Genomic DNA, 22,728 nt, shown 5'->3' on the forward strand with positions numbered 1-22,728 from the left:
TGTGACTTTCATCTTCAACTATATCTCCTATCAGGATTGTTTCAAACAGTGTCTTTTCATATACATTGGACTTGAATAAACTGGACTTAAATCAGACCCGTTATCCACATGAAGAACTCATGCAGCATTCTATGTGGTTTTGAATGGCATTTGCAATGTTATCCTTAGTAGTATTTTTATAGAGCTGTGCAATGATTTTGGGATCGCATTATAAATTGTTATTTAGGACCTTCTATATATTTGGTGGCCTTGTGGTGCTGTTATTTCCTTACTGTAAATTTCACAGCATTGGTTGTGTATTTTGTATTGACTAACTTTAACACAGCACAACCAAACAGTTGGGTAGATAAGCAACTGCTATGACCACAGTCCTCTACCACCACCACCCCACCATTTTCAGCCGACGGCCTCCTCCCTGCTCCAGCAAGTATTCCTCTCCCGCCGCAGAAAGCAAGCCTCAAACCTGAGCTGCCCCATCTTCTCCAGGCCCTCAGGACTGAGCCGGTCCCTGGAAAGGAGATTGCTCAGCTGCTGCTCTAGGTTGCTGGCTTCCCGAAGGACCTTCGTGAGCTCCTGCTGCTGTAGGCTCCGCACCTGCTGCTCCATCTCAGGGCTCAGGGGACTGGCCAGGAGGGGGATACAGAGGTAAGGCTCCACTTGGCTCGTGTAGCCGGCAGGGTAATAGGGACCAGGGAAAACCCCATTGCTGGGGCCCACTGGATACTGCAGTGAATATCCTGGGTAGGGGTATGAGGGGGCCTGGCCCACCGAACGCCCGTAGTAGTAGGGGTTATCTGAGTTCTGGAACCTGTAATAGGATGTCTGGGCCTGGCGGGTGTCGGCCCGAGGCACAGGAGCCACCTCGTCGTCCGTGTCGAGGAAATGCAACTGGGCAGTCTGACTCTTCAGCGCCGGCTTTTGGTCTGGGTTATTGGGGTCCCAGAGCCGGCGGGCAGTGCCCCCCCGGCCCCTGCCCCGGGTCCCTTTGCCACCACCCCCGAAGAGCAGCCTGGAACCCGAGTGAGGAGCCTCAGGTGAGCCAGTGCCACTCGTGGTCAGGTCCGTGTTCGCTGGGAGGACCAGGATGCCCCGGCCTCTCCCGGGAGGCTCCCTCCTCAAGCCCTTCCCCTCGCCAGTCTCTGTGGAGTCACTCAAGCTGGCGCCGGACAGCTTGCGTTTCTGCTGGTCCCCGTCGGTCATACTGAGAAACTCCCTGCTGACAGCCCTGCCACCATGCTGGGCTCCTTTGGCCTCCTTCCTGTCGGTGGTCCTGGAACCCCAGCTGTGCTCCAAGCACCGTTTGGTCTCTGAGTCCCTCCTGGGGCCGTTTGCGTCTGCCTCCACAGCCCGGTCATCATCAAGGGAGTCCGTGGATGACGTGGAGAGCTGCTTCCGGGGACGAGGCTTTTCCTTCACCAGCTCCTGACGCCTCTTCCCGGCCTCCGCCTCCCCCCGGACTCCGTCTGTGCTGTTGTTGCTCCCGGCTGAACTGGTACTGCAGGTGCGGTATCGGTTCCGGCGCTTGTCGGTTCGAGAATAGCGCTTGGGAGTGTTTAGCTTGCCATGGGCCATGTCAGTGCCGCCCTTTTTGGCTCTGTCCGTTCGCTCAACCCGCCTGCCTTTCTCCCCCTGGGCAGGTTTTGTTCCCTCTTTGCTTAGGTTCCCTTCCCTCCCCTCTTGGGTTGCCTGCTTTCTGCAGCTGTCATTACTTTTCCCAGTATCCCTTTCACACTCTTCATCCCCCTCTCCCTTAATGGAAGTTTCCTTGGCGGAAGACTGCCCGAGGGTCTCCTTGGACAAGCTTTGCAGGCGTTTCCCAGGCTGGTAGATTTGCTGGTCTGGTTTCTTGACTCGCCTGACAATCTTTGGACACCAGTCCTCAGGGACATTCGCCTGGTCTTGAGGGGGTCCTGTCCCAACACACGGTTCTGAGGGGGTATTTGACTCCTGCTTGCTTCCTCCTTGTGGGTCTCGAGAGTCACGGGATTCCTCTTTGATGGCAGCGGCAGAAGGGCTTGTGTTTTCAGCCACTCTGTCCTTGGCTTCTTCAGGCCTAGAAGGCTCCTGCTTTTCTAAGATGTGCTTGTTGCGCATCCGGGAGAGGCCGGGTTTGTAGATTTCGAGGTCTGGGCGCCTATTGTCTTTGCGATGCCGTGGTTCCTTCATGGTCTCTACAAAACAAAACGCACATACAAATGGCTGGTCATACATCAGACAAAGATAAAGACCATACAGGAGCAGAACAGATAGAAAACTGGCAAAACATTACAAGCACTCGCTTGCCTCTGAATGTAGTTTTATTTCATGACAACTGCCGTACTGATCCTAAAGGATAAGAAAAGGCAGCTGTTTGCAAATTTCTTCAGCTCTTTTCCACAAGACTTCTTTGTGTGTAAATTAGACACTGTTGGTTGCCATCTCTGTCTTGAAAGTATTCAAAGCAATAAACAAACATCCCAGATGTCTTTTAGGCTGATACAGCAAGAAGCTTTCAGCTCCACAGACCAAGTAAGAGCTCTGCATTGCTTGAAAACCTGCAAGTTGTAAGCCATCTTGAGCAGATCCCTGAAGAGGCGGCATATATGTTTTGTAAATAAACATATTCCCACTCCAACCTAAATCAGTCCAAGAAGAGCCTATTATTTGAACTTTGCTCTATCTCTGCATCATCAAACACTCACTGGTAAACATGGATCAAGCCCCTGACTATAAGAAGCTGAACTTGCCAAGGGCAAAGGCCAGGAAAGAGCCAACCTGGGGCCTTCTGAGCTCCTTTTCCATGCCACAAGAACAATTCCCTGTAGATCCACAACCCTGGCTCACACCTTTCCCCCAATCAGTGCTGAAACAACCAGGGATGTGTTGGCTGCTTGGACTCCTTTGAACCTGGTGGTCAGTTATTACTCTGAAGTTTCTTTTATGCAGACCTGTGCAGGACAGGGTTCAAAAGTGTGATGCTGTCTATTCCTTCCCAAGAAATCAAACATTACCGTCTATTATTTTAAATGTACGTCTAGCTCTCCACAACCTCAATGGCTGTGGACCAAGAAACCACTTCTTTCACAGGCCCCCAAATATTCCTTGTTGGTTTCTCCCCACCCCTACATTTCATTTAATATTTTATCCTGCCCTTCCCTCTAAGGATTTCAAGACACACGTGGCTCCCTTTTCCTCATTTCATCCTTACATCCAATTGATAGGTTAGGCTGAGAGTATGCGACTGGCCCAAGGTCACTCAATCAAGCTTCACAGCACAATGGGGGTATCCCAGATCCCATTGAAATGCTACGTTACACCTTCCCAGAATCACTATGGCAGAGCCAGAACTGACCTCCTGCAGGAGAGAACATCCTAACTGCAGCTGATGCCTTCCACTGGTTAGCTCTGTGTGCCACTACCAACCTGCAGGATACAATGAATGCCAGATACCTCTAACTGTTCTCAGCTTCCAGGCATCAGAACACTGGGGGAAGCTGTGTCCACGGCAACAAGAGCCCTGGCATGGCAGAGTTCTGGAACCAACAAGGTGACCATTGGAACTAGGTTTGTTAGGGAAAGTTTGCTTAACTCCTGAGCAGCACTTCAACTGAGCTAGAGGCCAGCCTCAAAACATATTTTTAATTATTGTAAATGAAAAGTTCATTTAACTGTCTCAGAGAACTGCTGTTACCAACTGCTGCTTTTGAGCCTATGCAGAGTATCAGCAAGTAACTCTCCTTCCAATAAGCAGGCTGCCAATCCACGTGATTATTTTTGAAGCAATTATTGCTGAGAACATCAGAAAAGCCATGCTGGATCAGACCAAGGCCCATCAAGTCCAGCAGTCTGTTCACAGAGAAGCCAACCAGGTGCCTCTTGGAAGCCCACAAACAATATGATTGCAGCATTATCCTGCCTGTGTTCCACAGCACCTAATATAATAGGCATGCTCATCTGATAGTTGAGAGGTATGCATCTTGACTAGTATCAATTTTTACTCATAGCCATGTATAGCCCTATCCTCCATGAACATGTCCACTCCCCTCTTAAAGCCATCCAAGTTGGCAGCCATCACCACATCCTGGGGCAGGTAGTTCTACAGTTTAACTATGCATTGTATGAATAAATACTTCCTTTTGTATGTTTGAAATCTCTCACCCTTGAGCAGATGACTCTATGATCTAGTATTATGAGAGAGGGAGAAAAGTTTCTCCCTGTCCACTCTTTCCAATCCATGCACAATTTTATATTCTATCATATCTCCCCGACCCGCCTTTTTTCTATGCTCAACAGCCCTAGGTATTTTAACCTCTCCTTATAGGGCAGATTCTCTTGCCCCCTGATCATTTTGGTCGCTCTTTCCTGCACCTTCTCAAGCCTTGCCATATCAATTTTTAGGTGTGGTGACCCCCTCAAAAGACCACCAAGCTGCTACACCAGGTTCAAGAGCATGCGGGGGGGGGGGAGACTGGGTGCTTTTCAGCTGTACAGCTGGGATGGCATGAAGCAAGCCATAGTAACTTGCCGGTGATGGGATGCAGATGTTAGTTGGGGTTCAAGATGTATTTAGCATTTCAGGCAATGTTTCATCAAAGAACCCATGTACTGCAGAGCTGAGAAGCAACACAGCTCAGAAAATGAGAGCAAAACTTCAAGGCCCACCCCTCCGCTAGAATTACTGTCTTTGGACAAAGTTGTTCTCTCGGCCTCAGCTCTCCAACTGTAGTAAGATACCATGGTTAGAGAACAAGAGTTAGGTTTAACGAAATGATTTACATTCCTAAAAACAGCTACAACCCAATGCAAGGGTTTAGTGAACACTAACATGTGTGGACTTCACACGCATCTCTAGCTCTATATTGGCTAGTGGTCAATCAGGGGAATCAGAGTCAGGCTTCAATCTACGTCTCTGCCATGCTCACTGCATGTGTGTGTGTTAAGTGCCGTCAAGTCGCTTCCGACTCATGGCGACAGTATGAATGAAAGTCCTCCAAAATGTCCTGTCTTTGACAGCCTTACTCAGATCTTGCAAATTGAAGGCTGTGGCTTCCTTTATTGAGTCAATCCATCTCTTGTTGGGTCTTCCTCTTTTCCTGCTGCCCTCAACTTTTCTTAGCATGACTGTCTTTTCCAGTGACTCTTGTCGTCTCATGACGTGACCAAAATACGATAGCCTCAGTTTAGTAATTTTAGCTTCTAGGGTCAGTTCTGGCTTGATTTGATCTATAACCCACTGATTTGTTTTTTGGCAGTCCACGGAATCCGTAACACTCTCCTCCAACACCACATTTCAAAGGAATCTATTTTCTTCCTATCAGCTTTCTTCACTGTCCAGCTTTCACACCCATACATAGTAACAGGGAATACAATGGCATGGATTAATCTAGTCTTGGTGGCCAGTGACACACCCTTACACTTCAAAATCTTTTCTAGCTCACTGCATGGCCTCTGACATTTCCTTCTCTCATCCTGTTTTTCCCAGCAGTAAAATGGGAATTATTACTAACATCCCAGGACTGTTGTGGGGGCAAAACACAATTGAAGATCTTTAAAATAAACTACACCAACACAGGAAGTGTGTGAACGCACTATGTGTTTTATATACACGCGTAGGTGCATATACTTGGGGGAGGTGGTGTGAATTTCCTACATTGTCCAAGGGGTTGGACTCGATGACCCTGGTAGTACCTTCCAACTCTATGATTCTACATCACCATTAAGGAACTGCATACATACAATGTATATAGAGCTTCTATATGAGGTTTACATTTTGAGAGGAGAGATCCCCAGGTACAACTGGAAGTCACCCACTAATTCTACTTTTAAGTGTATGAAAGAATCACATAACACTCGTAATCCAACATCCCCTCCCATGCAGGGATCAGCCTGTCCCATGTTGGAATACCAGGACTCCAAGGTGAGGTTAAGTTTCACACCCCACATACTGGAGTGTTACAAACTTGCAGATCAAGACTATTACGTGCATTCGATGGATTGTGAGGTGACCCGAAGCAGCATATAAACAAAAACCACGATGAGTTCTCCATGTTCGACTAATGTAGCAAAGTCAGAAACGCAGCCTGGCAGTCCCAGAATGACTCTCTTAGGCTTAGCGGGCACAGGCCATTTATGCATGGGAGTTTTGCCTTGGATTTGCCCCTGTGTAGATGCACATTTTCCCCATCCGAGTTCTCAAAACTAAAAAAAAAAAAAGCCCCCCTGCAGAGTTTTGAGAATGCAGATGGGGAAAATGTGCGTCTACAGAGTGGCAAATCCAAGGCAAAACCTCCTGTGCATCAATGTGTGTGTGTGTGTGTGTGTGTGTAAAGTGCCGTCAAGTCGCAGCCGACTTATGGCGACCCCTTTTTGGGGGGTTTTCATGGCAAGAGACGAACAGAGGTGGTTTGCCAGTGCTTTCCTCTGCACAGCAACCCTCCCTGGTCTTCCTTGGTGGTCTCCCCTCCAAATACTAACCGGAGCTGACCCTGCTTAGCTTCTGAGGTCTGACGAGATCAGGCTAGCCTGGGACATCAATGTGTGTGTGTGTTAAGTGCCGTCAAATCGCTTCCGACTCATGGCGACCCTATGCATGAAAGTCCTCCAAAATGTCCTATCTTTGACAGCCTTGCTCAGATCTTGCAAATTGAAGGCTGTGGCTTCCTTTATTGAGTCAATCCATCTCTTGTTGGGTCTTCCTCTTTTCCTGCTGCCCTCAACTTTTCCTATCATGATGGTTTTTTCCAGTGACTCTTGTCGTCTCATGACGTGACCAAAATACGACAGCCTCAGTTTAGTCATTTTAGCTTCTAGGGTCAGTTCAGGCTTGATTTGATCTATAACCCACTGATTTGTTTTTTTGGCAGTCCACGGAATCCGTAACACTCTCCTCCAACACCACATTTCAAAGGAATCTATTTTCTTCCTATCAGCTTTCTTCACTGTCCAGCTTTCACACCCATACATAGTAATAGGGAATACGATGGCATGAATTAATCTAGTCTTGGTGGCCAGAGTCACATCCTTACAAGGGCCATCAATGGCCACAGTCTATTCTACTGCCGGAGCAGAGAAAAAGCGAGGCTCGCGGAGCTCCCAAAGCTGCTTGCAACAGCCACCTATCAACCACCCTCACTGGGAAAGGCCATCGCAGAGGATCTCTACCGGACCGCCAGATCTCCCCGCCCAGCATCCGCGACCAGAGGCTCGGGGCCGCTTCCCCGGATGCTGCCCCCGGTCGGGCTCCGGCGAGGGGCATGAGCAGGCGCCCGCCCCACTGGCGCCGCCCCTCCTCCGGCCCAGGCTCTCCTCGCCACACCCCCGTCCCGCGTTAACACGGGGGAAGAGGGCCGCGGGAAGCGCTCCGAGCCGCCGAGCAGGCCGCGCGCGCGAGCCCGGCCCCCCCGCCGCGGGCCTCACCTGGGCCGCCCCTCCCCAGCGCCGCCTCCGCCGCCAGAATCCCCCTCCTCAACTCCGCCGCCGAGACGCGGACCCGCTCCAGCTCCGCGGCCGCCATTTTACTTCCCGGCGCCAGGGAAACGGACGGCGGCCGGGAACGGCCAAACCCCGCGCAGAGGCGTATGGGAGTCCTGCCGCCGCGCGCTGCGACCCCGCCCTTCTCTTCGGGGCCTCGCCGGAAGCGCCCCGGACGGCGCGAAAGATGCTCGGGCGGCAGGGAGGCATGCGGCCGCAGACAGCTGCAGGCAGGCAGGCAGGCAGGCGGGCGGGGGTCGGCCGTGGGGAAACGGGGCTTGGAAGCCCCTCTGCACATAGCAAATCTGGTAATAGCAGCACGAGGGCTCTTAAAGCGTATGCATTCAAAATGGTTTACTACAAATGAGATATAAATCAAACAAGATGCATCAGCTACATCCAGTACCTTCTATACAATGGTCACTGGTTCCCAACCATGGGTCCGTGGACCCCCAGGGGTCCGCGAGAACTAAATTAACGTCCGCGAAACAAAGTTATAAACCCATAATAAATTGATATTTTCAATTAAAAGTTCTCTATTATAAAAATATATATTCAAATATTATTCTAAGCTTAATGTTTAACTAACAGTTATGTTTAAAGTTTATTTTCAAATTCTCGGAATTTTTATTTTGAACCTTGGGGTCCCTGCACTGAAGAAAAAAGTCCTAGTGGTCCCTGGTCAAAAAAAGGTTGGGAACCACTGATGGTAAGGAACCAATATCAATAGATGTATCTCAATCAGGTTCAATGCACCTTACAATAAATAAACATACAAAATGTTTCTGCGCATAGCGGCTGCGAGGCGGCGCAGAAACCGAGCGAAGAGTCACGTGCGAGAGCCGTGTTCGTTCCTTGAAAGAGCAAAGGAGTAACACCCGCCGCAGGGCAGTGGGGGCCCTGGCAGGAAGCACGAACAGAGCAAAGCCCACAAGTGCGCCCCTCTGCATCCCCCGCGGGATGGGGAGGAGCTGTGGCTAAGGGGTGGAGCATCCGCTTGGCATGCATAAGGTCCCAGGTTCAATCCCCGGCATCTCCAGTTAAAGGGACCAGGCAAGTAGGTGATGTGAAAGACCCCTACCTGAGACCCTGGAGAGCCGCTGCCGGTCTTAGACAATACTGACTTTGATGGACCACGAGCCTGGTTCAGTTTAAGGCAGCTTCATGTGTTCATGGGGGGGGGGGAATCTGAGAGAGACCCTTACACAAAGCAGGCACATGATAATTTTTTATTCACTGAACGTGTGTTAAGGCAGCTGCAGGAGGGGCCCAGACCCCTCGGAAGCACTGAGCAAGAATGGAGGCAGATAAACTCCTTCCTGCCACCCAGTCCCCAGCTCTTCCAAGTGTAGAGGGTATAAGCCTCTGGGCCCCTTAGGACCAACACTTTTCTCAAACCTCCCTCCACAAGGTGCAAATGAAGCCAGGCAGCTTCTAGTCCATTTCCTCTCCTTGGCAAAGGGCGCTCTCCCCCATCTTGCCCAGTCCTGGAACATGGGCATTATATATCCATTTGGGGAAGACCCGCTTGTACAGGGTCATCAGCACTGTGTCCTGGGACTTCAACTGCCCATCAAACTGGCATTTCATCAGGCCATGGGTACCTGGCAACAGAGAATAGAGGTGATAAACTGCTTACCCTGTAATCAGGGGGGGTAGATCCACTAGGTTAAATCCATACCACTGGCCCAGCCCACTTACCCACAGGCTCTTTGATGTGCCCCCGCCGACCCCACTTGGTCCAGAGTGCTACTGGCTTAAACCACAACACGTCCTCTGTAGCGAGAGAGAAGAATGAGAAGGAAGCAGATACCACACATATCATTAGATACTGCCATATCCCTGCCCATGGGTGCATCCCAGAATACAGCTCTTCATGCTTGCAACTGCACAGGCTGCCTGCATGGACAGACGCTCCCTGAAATTTAAGCAGGCTGGGTGGTGGGTTAATGTCTTCCTTCCTGCATTCTACAGAGCCCCAGCACTTCTCCCAGAAAATATAATAATGCCAGGAAAGTTTCCTTGGTCATCAGCTTGCCCTACCACTCCTGGCCTCAAGACTCCTCTAAACCACTGAGTGGTTTCATTAAGTTTCAACAGCGTTATGCTAACGGAACTGGCCTTTTATTCCAGCGCTGGCTCTCAAAGGGGTGACAGGCTGGTGTGTGTGGAGAGGAGCCGTGGCTCAGTGGTAGAGCATCTGCTTGGCACGCAGAAGGTCCCAGGTTCAATCCCCAGCATCTCCCGTTAAAGGGACTAGGCAAGTAGGTGATGGGAAAGACCTCTGCCTGAGACCCTGGAGAGCCGCTGCCAGTCTGAGTAGACAATACTGACTTTGATGGACCATGGGTCTGATTCAATATAAGGCAGCTTCTTGTGATGGTGCCATAAAGATGATAAAAATATGACTGTCTTTTAGGGGAGGGGCTGTGGCTCAGTTGTAGAGCCTCTGCTTGGCACGCAGAAGGTCCCAGGAATCCCCGGCATCTCCAGTTAAAGGGACCAGGCAAATAGGTGAAGTGAAAGACCTCTGCCTGAGACCCTGGAGAGCCGCTGCCGGTCTGAGAAGAAAATACTGACTTTGATGGACCGAGGGTCTGATTCAGTATAAGGCAGCTTCATGTGTGCGGATGCACATATGGGATCTTACTTCCAAAGCTACTTAAGGCCAACCAGAGCAGCACATGGGCTGCACCCTGCCTGCTGACCAAAGAAGACTAAGAGATTTCCTCAGTTGCTGTGTTAAGCGTGCCAAGGGTGCACTTGGGCCCTAGGGAATCCTCCCTCAGGACCTGTACCTCTGTTGAAGAACATGTAGCGCACGACAGCCATCTTCCTATGGATCTTGAAAGGGTGGCCACTGAGCACCACCCGTTTGAGGATCACCCTGTTGGGGTCAACGCTGTGGAGAGAACCTGTGGCCAGAAGGTCATGTGATCCTAGGGAGAAAAAAAACAGATGGCACTAGACTACTGAGCAGTAGACAACGGAGCAGAAGTCACTAGGCTGACAAGCAAGCTAGGATCGGGGTGAAGAGTCCTAGAAGCGTTACATTTGTTTATTGAATGTGTAAGCTACCTTTCCAGCTGGCTGTTCAACAACAGGGAAAGAGCCAAAACTAGCCAGTTACAATGTGCAGTGAGTGAGTTGAGAAGCTCCCAGCCCAAATCTGAAAGCAATTTTAAAGAAGCCTAGGGATGATCAACCTTTTTGGCCCAAGTGCTGAAAAATGCAATGTGAAGGTGCTAAGCCAGAAAAAAAAAACTGGTGAGGAGAGACACACTGATTTGTACTTGCAGCAAGCCAAGTCCCAGCAGCAGGATTTGCCTTGGCTGGTAGCCTGTATGGATCTGAAAGGCAACAAGGGGCATAATCCATGGCTTCTTCCTAGGCCACTGCCCCCAGCCATGTTGCCAGGGCCTCAGTTGGCTCTTGAATGCCAAGCAAAATGTTTTTATGTGCTGCTGTTGGCATATACCAGGAACCACCTAGCCCTGTTGTAGAAGATGCCGACACCACTAATAGTTACAAGCTTTGGTTACAGAGAATGATGTGCTAGACAGGCTTGTTTGAGGAGACTTCCCACAGGATGCACCACCACTGAAAAGGCCCTGCTTTCTCAACCCCTCACAAACATCTGTTCATTCATTAACATAGAACACAGAACAGCGTCCCAATGGACGTTCCTAAGGCAAAAGGAGGCTCCAGCTGGAGAAGGCTCTCCTAAAAGTTAGCCACAACGAGCTGCACAGCTATTACATTACATGCTCAAAGGAAGACTTGGTGACATGCAAGCTCTCCCCTCCTTTTATTTCCTCCACTGCCCAATGAATTAATTGCAACTAGCTCCAGGTCAGCCAATGAACTTTGTGGCTTCCGGGCCCAAGTCTACTCTGGCCCTTCCAACACACAGGCTTTCAGCCCTCTGGCTTTGTGGCATGCTAAAACCAGGAACGGCAAGTTCACCTGGGGAGAAAGCCAAAACCTCAAAAGCCCTCCGTCGTGTGCCTGACTCACCATCGCTCTTCTGCTTGAAGAACAACACAGAAGCTGGCGGGAAAGTGATGGGGCCATACATGGTAGCCATGGTGGTGCCATCAGCCCGCAGAAACTGCTCCAGCTTGTACTTGGATGCTAAGGGAAGGAAATAACACATTTAGACTCTGCAGCTGTCCTGCAAGCCAAACCTTCCTTCTGAGCTGGCTTCAGGGACAGATGATGAGAGCTCTTGCACAGGTATCTTCAGTAAAACACACCTGGATTGAACCCCTTTTCCAATTGCAATGCAAATGTGCCCTCAACCGCTGCCTTTGCTCCCAGACCGTAATTCCCAACTTGGCGCAATCCTCATGGGCCAGCCTTCTATTCTGGGAGCAGAAGTAAACCAAACAGTCTGTTGTGCTCTCAGACAGAGGTCCTTCCCAGTCCTGCTTTCCTATTAACTAGACACCAAAGATTAAGCCTGTGACCTTCGGCATTCTGAGTTATGGCCCCTTTTATCCCCAAAAAATGTCCCCTGGGGCAAATACACACCATTGTAGATGTGGCTGGTCCCATCAGCCGACTGGAAAATTGCAATTTGGACCAAAAGTATGGTGGATTTTCAAGTTTCTTTCCCCTTAAGAGAACATTATTTGGTACGTACATCCAGACCTACTGAAGAAGATTCCCTCCCGTGTTTGGCTCTGCTGTTGAATGGACTCATGAACGTCCCATTTACGGATTTTGATTCTTTTCTGTCAGAAGTCACACTGTCTGCATGTACACACTTGCAGTTGGTTTCATTAAAATTTGAACACATAATGTATTATTTTGTATAGAAAATTGTCTGCTAGTCTTGTTTATTGTTAAATTGTTAGATGTTGTCCAGATTTCATGATCGTTATGATTTTAAGATTGGATCTTATGAATCTATTTCCCCTCCCTCCCAGGCGTAGAGGCCTCCCACCAGAATCTTGGGCTACAGAGCAAAACTCCCCCACCTGAGCTGTGCTGAGAATAAAGTGGCGAAGTTTGGAAGCGGCGGAATCCACAATGAACTATCACCTCTTCCTTGGCCTGAACAGGCTCAGTGTAGCCCGCGAAGCGCCTGACCAGGAGATTCAGTACAGACATCTGCAAATGGGAAGGAAAACCAGAAGGAAGTCTGAGCCCTCTGCATTACCCAGTTTGCACAGTGGCTGAGACACACACCTCTGCAGGGACAAGGGAAACCTCAGGTCGCCAATGGCTCGTCAGGAGGCATCGGACAGGTTCAGACATTGCGGTGAAAACTCATCACTGGCTTCCCTTCTCTTACATGGAGAAGGAGGCACAATTTACCTCCCAACCCCACTAAACAGACATGCAAATCATCTTCCCAATTCACCTTTTGCTCATAAGGGAGCAGTACGTAGACCACCAAAGGCATCTGCTCTTGGAAACTTTCCATTACAGAGGCCGGAGCATTGCAAATGTGAAGCGTCACGTAACGGCCAACCTGGGGAAAGGACAGGGAGGCAGAGGAGACAGGATGGCACCGTGAACGAAAAGTTGCACTGAATTGTAAGCAGCAAGTATAAGGAAGGGAGGTAGTGTCTGCTGCCAACCAAGGAGAATTTGGAAAGCCTCTTCCCAGCAGCTAAAGGAACAAAACCTCTTTCATTTCATGAAGAAGTGGGCTCCATGTGTGAAGAGCCAGCCCAGATACTTGGAGCCCTTCCCCTCCCTCTAAAAGATTCAAGGACAAGCCCAGATGAAGAGGAGGTCCTGCAAAGCAGCAGCACGCCTCAAAAAGTTCTCTTTGAGTTCCTCAGAGAAGAAAAGCTTGGTAATGTGCTGAAAGCCACCCAAGAGAAATTCTTTAGAAAAATGGACATACGATGCCAGTTTACTTCTCTCATTTTGCATAATCTCAGATTTTCTTGATCATGGGAGAGGCATGTATTCTGCAGCCCCATCCCCTGGAAATCTCATTCCACCTCTTCTCTGGCCTTCAGCAGGCATTGCTCATGGGTGACCAACCACATCTTTGCTACCAGTTGCCGAAGCAAGGAGTTGCAGCCAAACTGAGCCAAATCCCTTTCAAGTCTCCCCTTTTCAGCAAAGTGAAAGTCAAGACAGACTAACGGCTACCCCCTGTGGCCCTGGGGAGGGGAAGGGACGGGTGTGCAACAAGGCTGCACTGAGAAAGGAAGCGCCTACCACAGCTCCATCGTCGTCCTCTTTCTCCAGCTGTCGGAAGACGTGCTTCCTAGTCTGGAAGAAATCCTGGAACTGGAAGATCCGGGCGTAGTCCCTGGGCAGATTCTCGCTGGGGTCCCATGGAGATGTCCGGAAGCTTTTCAGTCCCCTGTATTTCTGGAAGCTGCAGGTCAACGTGCGTTAAGGTCATCCCATGACTTATAGCACAATCCTAAACTCAGTCTCCAAACAATGTAGGATGTCCGCTAAACCGTACCCCAACTTATCGTGATGCTGGTGCCAAGCCTCATTTGCACAAAACTGGTGTAAGTACTATCCTGGAGTAGAATTAGGACAACATTAAGGGTGTCTCATGGAGTAGTGCTTCCAAGTGCCTAGTTGGGAGGCATCTGCCACCTATTTACCCTCTCCAGTGGTCACAGGACACTGGCTATGCCTCCTACAATGTGTTGGGAGTCTTAGAATTGGATTGCCCATCATGTCAGCATCCTACCCTCTGCACATCGCTACAAACCATTCGGGGAGGATGGGGAAGGAGCCCCCCCCCCCACGCTCCAGCACTTGTCTACCTAATACAAGCTAGCCTGGCTATGTGACCTGGCATGATGGGGAGCAAGCTGCTGCAAGTTCTGCCCCCCCCCCAACTCATTGCTTTCCCCCTTCCGGAACGAAGTAGTGCTCTTACCGGATCTTGGCCGGCACATCCCGGGGAGTATCCACTTCATCTGGAAACATCTCATCTTGTCGCTCCCGCCGGTACTTCTCCAGCACTGCCTCCTCTTCCTCCATCTTCTCAGCATCCTCTTCGGTCTCTGGCAGCCCCATAGACTCGCACTCTTCATCCTCTGTAGTTACTGCCTCCTCCTCCTCACTGCTGCTCCCATCCTGGGACACAAAAACAGCACAGTGTCTGTAAAGGGTCAGCTGACACAGAATATAGGGCCAACCCAAGCTCACAAAGCCAGGACATAATTCATTGGGCCATTTATGCATGGTTGTTTCCTCATGGTCACTTTACTCTCCCCGGGCATTTTCCTTGTGTTTTCTGTATGCTGGCTAAACACAAACCAAGAAAATGTGGGCAAAACCCAAGGAAACCACGGGGAGAATGAGGCAACCTCTGACAGTCGGAAAATGCAAACGTAATCAAAGCAAAGCCCCGAAATAGTAAGCGGGGTGACTGAGAGGAAACAGCCATGCATAAACGGCCCATGTCTCCAGCAAAGTCTCTCCTATACTGCCAGCCTTTACAGCAAGACTCTTCTGTATATCCCACCACACATTTGCTTTCTTCTCAGTTCCCTCGCCTAGTTGCCCCATCAACAGGAATCCACCGATCCACTTGCCAGTCTAGTAGGGACACGAACCTCAGCCAAGTGGGGGAAGAACACCCCACCCAAGTCCTTACCTGCATTGCACTGAGGAAGGCAGGAAACAGCAATCATCCCCAGCACCCACAGCAATGCCTCCTCTCCTTCTAGGCTTGGGTGAGGGAGCTAGTAACCAAGCTAACGTTTGCTGCCCTCCAGATCAGCATACTTGATTTCTGCCATGCCTCCAGTTGGTTCATCACAGGTCTCATTTCTCCCTAGCTTTGTGCTGTCCTTACCAGTAAAGCCCACTAGACAGCAACCACTGCCCTTTGACGTCCTGTACACATTCTAGCCAGGCAGCCCTGGAACCAGCAGTTGTTTTCATCCACCAGTTCTGTTACCTGGGAGACTGCCTCTTCTATAAACATCTCTTCCTCCATCTCATTTGCCTCATCATCTTCATCATCACTGCCACTTTTGCCTTCTTGCTCATCTACAATCCAGGTGGCCTGGTAGGCGGAAGTGCCTTTGGGAACCCTCTTGGAGATCTTCTTGGTCTGCTTGAGGCATTCTACAGGGGTGCGGGAGAAGGCCAGTCAATGTCAAACACAGAACCCTCATCACCCTGGGCCAAGCCTCCTCTATAACAGCGGAGCTTAGCCTTGAGACTGCAGCAGTATACGCTGCGTTCCCGAAAAAGATGTGACAAACGTAGGCATGCACAATCAGAAATGCCAGGTCCAGAGGACTGCCAATGTCTTGTGTGGCACATGTTTTGTTTTCAGCTGCCACAAGGAATTGGAAAGCCTTGAGGGAGAGTTGGATGAGACACACACTCTCCCCAAACAGGACAGTTAGAAGAGAACAGAGAATATAGTTCTGCAGGGCCTGTGAGACCAAACTGTTCCGCCATGTCTTTGGTTGAGGGCAGCAAGAGTTTCCATCATGTGTGGCCTCCCCACTACTTTTCTCCCTCCATCGGATCTTATAGGGGACCCAGATTGCTTCCCCTCTGGTCGGCTCTTGGCCCTGTGGGCAGACAGTGAGCGCTTACTGTTTTAGATTTTGAATTTGTAATTTAATAAGATTGAATTTTTGAGATTTGTTATTGTATGTATTGTTTTTTTTTTATCTGATATAACCCGCTCTGAGACCAGCCAGGGATGGAGGGTGGGCTAGAAGTCCAAATATAAATCATTCAATAAATAAGAAGTCTCGTCCTTCTCAGCCACTCCAGACTTCACCTGCTGCCTCACTCAGCTCTTCCGCGGTGGGCCAGGTCTGCTCTCCATCCATGGGATCGGGGACGATCTCTGACTGCAGAGACTCCTGCTTGCTAGGATCAGCTCTCATTAAGACCTGTACATCTTCCTCCATCTCAGCCACTCCGCCGAAAGGGTTGTCCTAGGAAGCAGAAGCACCAATGCTGCCACCCGTGGGCCACAGGGGGAAGCTTTATAGCTCACTGGAGGTGGCAGTCCTCCTCTGAACGTACAGATGCTTAACCCCTCGCTCACTCCCAGCCTCCCAGCAGGGCAACAGAACCCAACCGTACCTGCATGCCATGGCCTTTTCTAGGCTGCCCTTTAGCACCTCTCAGGTTCCGCACAAATGGCTCTGGAGTGGCATCCACCTGGCTCATCTGAAAGTCCCCATGGCCCAAGATATGCACCAAACTGTTTACGTTCAAGCTGTGCCCTCTCACATAGCCAGACACCTTCAGAGTCCCCACCAGGGCACTGCCTGGCCCAAATACAAATTCCACAGCATCAGCCAGCAGGTGGGCTCGCCGGTCCCGGAATGCCAGGTGCCGCTGTTTCTGGGTGGCCAGGTGATGCAGCAGGAGTGCAGACTCCTGCTCTGAGTCGAGGGGGAAGAGCTTGGCCTCGGGGAACCTCTTCTCAGTAATCTTCCTCAGTTTTTTCTGCAAGTCAATTTGTTTCTTCAGGGGCTGGTCAGCAAGACCTTGAACAGCAAGGCCTGCAGACAACACAGAGGAGGTTAAGTTTGGGCCTTGGCAGGGCAGCACAAAAGCCACGGGAACCTAGGCACATACCCTGCAGCAGAGGAAACCAAACACAGTATGGCAGGAAATGCCATGCAAAAGCTTAACACCCTTGCAATGCTGCTTAGAAATCCACTGCCTCCCCTTCCAATCATTCTACATTAGACAGCCAGTATAAAACAAGAATAGTCTTGCAAGATTACACCAAGTACTGCATCCGGCATCTTGCTTTCATCCAATACTAGCCAAATGGGAAGTGCATAAACTGGTCCTCTCTATCCTCAACATTTGATATTTACTAATTTTTTTTCAATTTCTAACCTCCCCTTCCTGGCCGAAGCCAGGCTCAGGGTGGGTAACAGCACTTAAAATCATACATCAACAACATCAATACAAATAAACATTTAACAATAAAACCCTGTAATTTAAAATAATTAAAATCAGATGGCGCCCAATTTCCATTATGCTGGCAGAGACAAAGAGGCAGCCACCCCTTCAAATCCATATAAAGTTTAGAATAAGGGAAGGGGGGGCTGGGAGGCCACTGAAGATGATACCCGCAGCTGTCCTCAACTATAGGCCTGGTGGAAGAGCTCTGTCTGAACTCTAAGGTCCCGAGGGCCCTGATGTTACCAGGCAGAGCATTCCACCAGGCCGGAGCTAGGACCAAAAAAGCCGTGTCTTTTGTCGAGGACAGCCATGCACAGACATACCGTACCCAGCACTAATGGGTACCAGCCAGCAATAGGCCTAGTCCTCATGAATGCTACTAACCAGTCTTTCCACAAAGGAGAAGCTTTCCCTTTTGTCTTACCTCCCCATCAACAGGTCTACACTGCAGGCATTTCTCCTGGTCATTAAGGCTGAACCACCCTATTACAAGCTACAAGGAATCCAGGGAAGCAAGAACTCACCAACCAATACATTTGGTTTTTTGCCACACTCACCATAGCTGGGGAGGCCCTGTGCAAATATGCAGGAGAGGCAGTTGTTGCCAATGGTATCCCAGCCTTCAAGTACATCCAGCACAAAAAGAAGGGTGTCAGCAACTTTAGCAAGGTCCAGGACAGCAAGGAGGTTCCCTAGAAAAATAAGAATTGCACTAGTGAAGATTGAGCACACCCTGAATGTGTCAGTAAACAGCCGAATCTGTCTGTGACGACGTCCTCACCTCTGTCAGCTACCACAAACTGCCATCGCAACTTAGTTCGGGAGCACAGAAAGGTGAAGCTTGGGAAACCCCTCTCAGCCTGGTGCACAACGGAAGAGTCGTTGCTTTGAAACAGGTGCAAGACACTTTGGCTGTCAATGTTAGCATGCAGTGGGACCACAACCACCAGGTGTGGCGGCCCATCCTTGCGGCCCAAGTTTCGCTTCTCTGCCAGCACCTGTGATGACAGAGAGAAAGAGTGAGTCCTCTTTGCCCTTCCTCAGAGCAGCAAACAGCTTCAGTTCCTCCTGTCTTCCATGCCTGCTGATAAGCTTACCGCCTCCTTGGACTGCTGACGGAGCTGCGATGCCCGATGCTTGCGATCCAACTTGGCCAAGTTCTGCCGCTTTTGACAGCTGAGGGTTTTGGCAGAGACCCCGACTAAGAAAGAATAAAAGTGACTCTCAGTACTTACTAAGCAGAACTATAATATTCACATGCAGGTACATAAAGTGCTTTTGGAGATAGAAAATGTCGTTTCAAACCCCTACAACTTTTCTACCTGCTGCCCTAAAGGACTAGGGTTGCCAGGTCCCTCTTCGGTTTTGGGGGTGTAGCCTGAGGAGGGCGGGGTTTGGAGAGGGACTTCAATGCCATAGAGGCCAATTGCCAAAGCGGCTAGTTTCTCCAGGAGAACTGATCTCTATCGGCTGGAGATCAGTTGTAATAGCAGGAAATCTACAGCTAGTTCCTGGAGGATGGCAACCCTATAAAGGACCCCTGAGAGCCTTTACAAAAGTCCTGAAGATGCTTGCATGGACTGGGGCCCGCATTACCGTTGCAACCCTCCTCCTCAATCTAAAAAAGCTTTACAAAACTTTATTGCGTGTTAGACAGAGAAACGTCCTTTAATGAAAGGGGACGAGGGGAGCAGTTTCCTCGCTGTACGGACCCGAAGCACGCCCTTCTCCTCGTTCCCCCCCCCCCGCCGACCTCTGGAGACTCATAAAGGCGGGGCGCAGAAGGTGCCGGGGTCTGTTCTTGCCACCCTCCGGGACTCAACTACCTCTGCAAAGAGAATTCACAGTGGGTAGCCGTGTTAGTCTGTCTGCAGTAGTAGAAAAGGGCAAGAGTCCAGCAGCACCTTAAAGACTAACAAAAATATTTTCTGGTTGGGTATGAGCTTTCGTGAGCCACAGCTCACTTCTTCAGATAGTAGAAAAGGGCAAGAGTCCAGTAGCACCTTAAAGACTAACAAAAATATTTTCTGGTAGGGTATGAGCTTTCGTGAGCCACAGCTCACTTCTTCAGATAGTAGAAAAGAGCAAGAGTCCAGTAGCACCTTAAAGACTAACAAAAATATTTTCTGGTAGGGTATGAGCTTTCGTGAGCCACAGCTCACTTCTTCAGATACAGCTTCGATAATGCAGCTTCTTCAGATAAGCTGTATCTGAAGAAGTGAGCTGTGGCTCACGAAAGCTCATACCCTACCAGAAAATATTTTTGTTAGTCTTTAAGGTGCTACTGGACTCTTGCCCTTTTCTACTATCTGAAGAAGCGAGCTGTGGCTCACGAAAGCTCATACCCAACCAGAAAATATTTTGTTAGTGTTTAAGGTGCTGCTGGGCTCTTGCTCTTTTCTACTTCTGCAAAGAGAGGCTCCATCATCCCTTCAGCGGCCCCAACCTTCCCCGGAGAAAGGGAAAGCGAGACCCCGGCCGCATGCCGCCCCTCCCCCGGCGCGCTCACCGGCATGCCTCCGGGCGCTGTTGCGGCGGTGCCTGCCCGCTTTGTGCGGCTTGTTCTGCTGTTTCAGGGCCCCGGCCCGGTGGGCGCCGCCGCCGCCCCCCTCCTTCGGGACAACCATGCTTCGCTCCCAGGCCTGGACGACACTTCCGGGTCGCGAGCCGGAAGTAGCGTCTTCGCGCGGCTGCTTCCGGGGGCGGGATCGCTCGTGGGGGCTTAGCCTCCTGCTCGCTCGCAGCCTGAAGGGAAGGAGGCGGGGTGTGGAGAGGCTGGGCTCGAGCAGGGCGTTGAGCGGCAGGCCAAGTCCTCCAATGGGGAGAAGGGGAGGTCTCTATCGGACCAGAACCGACGGGTTGACATTAAATCTAAAGAGTTTCCGTCCAAGGTTCAAAATAATAATTCTGAGAATTTGAAAATAAACTTTAATCATAACTGTTAGCTAAACATTAAACTTAGAATAATATTTGAATATATATTTTTATAATAGAGAACTTTTAATTGAAAATATTAATTTATTATGGGTTTATAACTTTGTTTCGCAGACCTTAATTTAGTTCTCGCGGACCCCTGGGGGTCCACGGACCCCCGGTTGGGAACCATAGGAAGAACTTTCTAACAGTCAAACCGGTTCCTCCGTGGAACAGGCTTCCTCAGGAGGTGGTGAGCTCTCCTCCCCTGGAGGTTTCTAAGCAGAGGCTAGATGGCCATCTGTCAGCAATGTGACAGCAAGGTAGACTTCTCCTGACTATGGAAGTTCCACTGATTAAGCAATTTGTAATAATCCCTTTTCCTTTCTGTAAATGTATTAGGACAGCAAGGGAATAGCTAGTTGCTGGGCAGGATATCTCTGTGTGTCTGTAGTGCTGTAACTGGGGCAAGAGTCACGGAGGGTTACAGTAAACAATAACAAGAACTGGGTGAAACTGTTACTTTACTGCCGCGCCTCTATGTCTGTAGTGCTATCAGCTTTACCCTGAATGTTGATGGGTTGTCATATCTTGAATTTGGATAAATATCTCTCCCTAAGTACAATCGGGACTCAGAGATTTCTGCCCATTAGGGCCTCTGGGTCGCAGCTGCCAGAATAAACTGTTTTCTTGAAATAACGGTTCGGGTCTCTCCCCCCCCCCCGAACCCCCGTTTACCACAACAGCAATGCCGATTCTATTACCTTAGGCAGTTCATGGGAAGGAGGGCATCTTGGCCATCTTCTGGGCATGGAGTAGGGGGTCGCTGGGGGTGTGTGGGGGAGGTAGTTGTGAATTTCCTGCATTGTGCAGGGGGTTGGACTAGATGACCCTGGTGGGCCAAACCATCCTTGTTCTTCCATCAATTTGATATTTTTCCTCAACCAAAGCTGCTGCAGCCATGCAGAGGGCAATTTGCAGGGGAAGCTGGTGGTCAGAAGCATCCATAATACCAAGGAACGCAGGTTACTTCAACCACATTTATTGAATAGCGATTTTTTTTACAGTTATTTACATGACGAAGCCAGACTCTGCATAAGCCTCAAAAGCTCCAACGCACTGTAGGAGGTCTTGCCCCTTCTGGGGAAAATGGCCTACAAGAAGTAATCTGAGAAAGCAACATACTCCCAGACCCACCCCCCAAAGAGCCTTTCCCCTTAGCATTCCATCTAAGAATGCCCCCCTGCCATTTCCACTGCTGGCTTGCTCAGTTACCACAAACAGGACTAAAGAGAAAGCTCTCCCAGATGTGTAGTGTGCTACTCTTCCAATTCTGAACCTCAGCTGGGTTGGTTCTTTTTTTTTTTTTTAAAGGGCTGTTGGCAGACACAGCAGCAGAGAGGGAACCTGGGGCAGAGGAAGTGTTACTACAGCAAACTCACACCACTGGCCTGTTCTGTGACAAACACTTTGGCATTTGCAGTAGCTGCACCAGAATCACTAGAGAAACAGCTACGTTGGAGGTATTTTTAATTTAATTGCTTTAAAATATGCAGTCCAGTAAGGAAAGGACTAGCTGAAGGTGCTCATCCCTGCAAGCCCAGCTCATCTAGCTCTGCTTACTTAGAGGCGAAAGTGCTCCTTGTGTTGTGAGCATCTGCTGCCTTTTGCACCTTAAAAAACACTGCCCTTCCCCTAGATGGCGCCATTCTACCTAAGAGCGTGAGGGGAAAACAGTTGGCAGCTTTTCACCTGGGGAGAGCATTCTGCTGTAACAGCAAGAGAGTGTGCAACTGTAAACCACCCCACATTGTAATTCAGTTTGCCTTGCTCTCGCCTCCTGTCTTTTGCATCAAACTCCAAGTCATGCTCCACCCAAGTAGGAAAAAGCCAGTGAATGGATTGTCACGACACGGAAACAGGAGATGCCACACACTGACCGTTTGCTACCAAAGCAAATGGCCCAGCCCTGAGGGTCAGGAGCTGGCAGCTCCAGTTCCTCTGGAAAAGATCCGCCCGCTGATATTCCTGCAGGAGGGACAACCCACCCAAAGTACCAGGGGGCTTCAGGCTCCCACTAAGAAAAAAGCAATGCAAAAGAGAGTGCCCAGAATCTGAAGCGGGTGCTCCAGCTCTGCAGTCCTGGGTGAGAGATGGGATGGAGCAGATGGGGTATTTCCTCGCTCCTATCACAACCCACCTCCAACCTAGTGATGTTAGACAACCTCTGTCAGAGCGGAAGCTAGAAATGGCACTATTGGGGAAGACAGAGATGTCTTGGGGCTATGGAGGAAGACTGGCCCATAACTGGGGAGGACATCTTCATTGGGGGGGGGGGTTCACATTCCCAATGGTTCACAGCAAGTGCACCTTTAGGGGCTCCATCCGCAGCAGCTTGGTTCTCTAGGTACCCCTCTAACAGGCACCAAAGGGAGGGGAAAGGGTTAATGGTGCCAAGTAGCCCCCGGTGAGCCA

The 22,728-nt window shown here is 50.0% G+C and overlaps 2 protein-coding genes across 4 annotated transcripts in view; both read right to left on the minus strand.

Moving 5' to 3' along the window:
* SMG6 (SMG6 nonsense mediated mRNA decay factor) overlaps nt 1–7,543 on the minus strand; it is a 119,403-nt gene extending 111,860 nt beyond the window's left edge. For 2 of the 3 annotated variants that reach the window (XM_056865206.1, XM_056865205.1), the window contains exons 1-2: nt 7,396–7,531; nt 464–2,171 (exon numbers count right to left, since the gene is read on the minus strand). In XM_056865206.1, the coding sequence (XP_056721184.1) occupies nt 464–2,171; nt 7,396–7,492 (1,805 nt within the window). In that variant the 5' untranslated portion in view covers nt 7,493–7,531. Of the gene's footprint in view, nt 1–463; nt 2,172–7,395 lie in introns of all 3 variants that reach the window. The other variant, XM_056865207.1, reaches the window with a different exon arrangement.
* A 1,322-nt stretch (nt 7,544–8,865) lies between these two features.
* Nucleotides 8,866–19,972, minus strand: TSR1 (TSR1 ribosome maturation factor). Its single transcript, XM_056865092.1, has 15 exons — nt 19,850–19,972; nt 18,438–18,541; nt 18,122–18,338; nt 17,898–18,032; nt 16,501–16,925; nt 16,190–16,349; nt 15,347–15,516; nt 14,318–14,517; nt 13,633–13,795; nt 12,818–12,928; nt 12,432–12,564; nt 11,467–11,583; nt 10,248–10,388; nt 9,151–9,225; nt 8,866–9,053 (listed from the first exon to the last, which is right to left on the minus strand). The coding sequence occupies exons 1-15, from the start codon at nt 19,965–19,967 to the stop codon at nt 8,884–8,886; spliced, it is 2,439 nt and encodes an 812-aa protein (XP_056721070.1). The 5' UTR covers nt 19,968–19,972; the 3' UTR covers nt 8,866–8,883.
* Between the last annotated feature and the right edge of the window lie 2,756 nt (nt 19,973–22,728).

Source organism: Euleptes europaea, chromosome 19 (assembly GCF_029931775.1).
Source record: "Euleptes europaea isolate rEulEur1 chromosome 19, rEulEur1.hap1, whole genome shotgun sequence".
Classification (NCBI taxonomy): Eukaryota; Metazoa; Chordata; class Lepidosauria; order Squamata; family Sphaerodactylidae; genus Euleptes; species Euleptes europaea.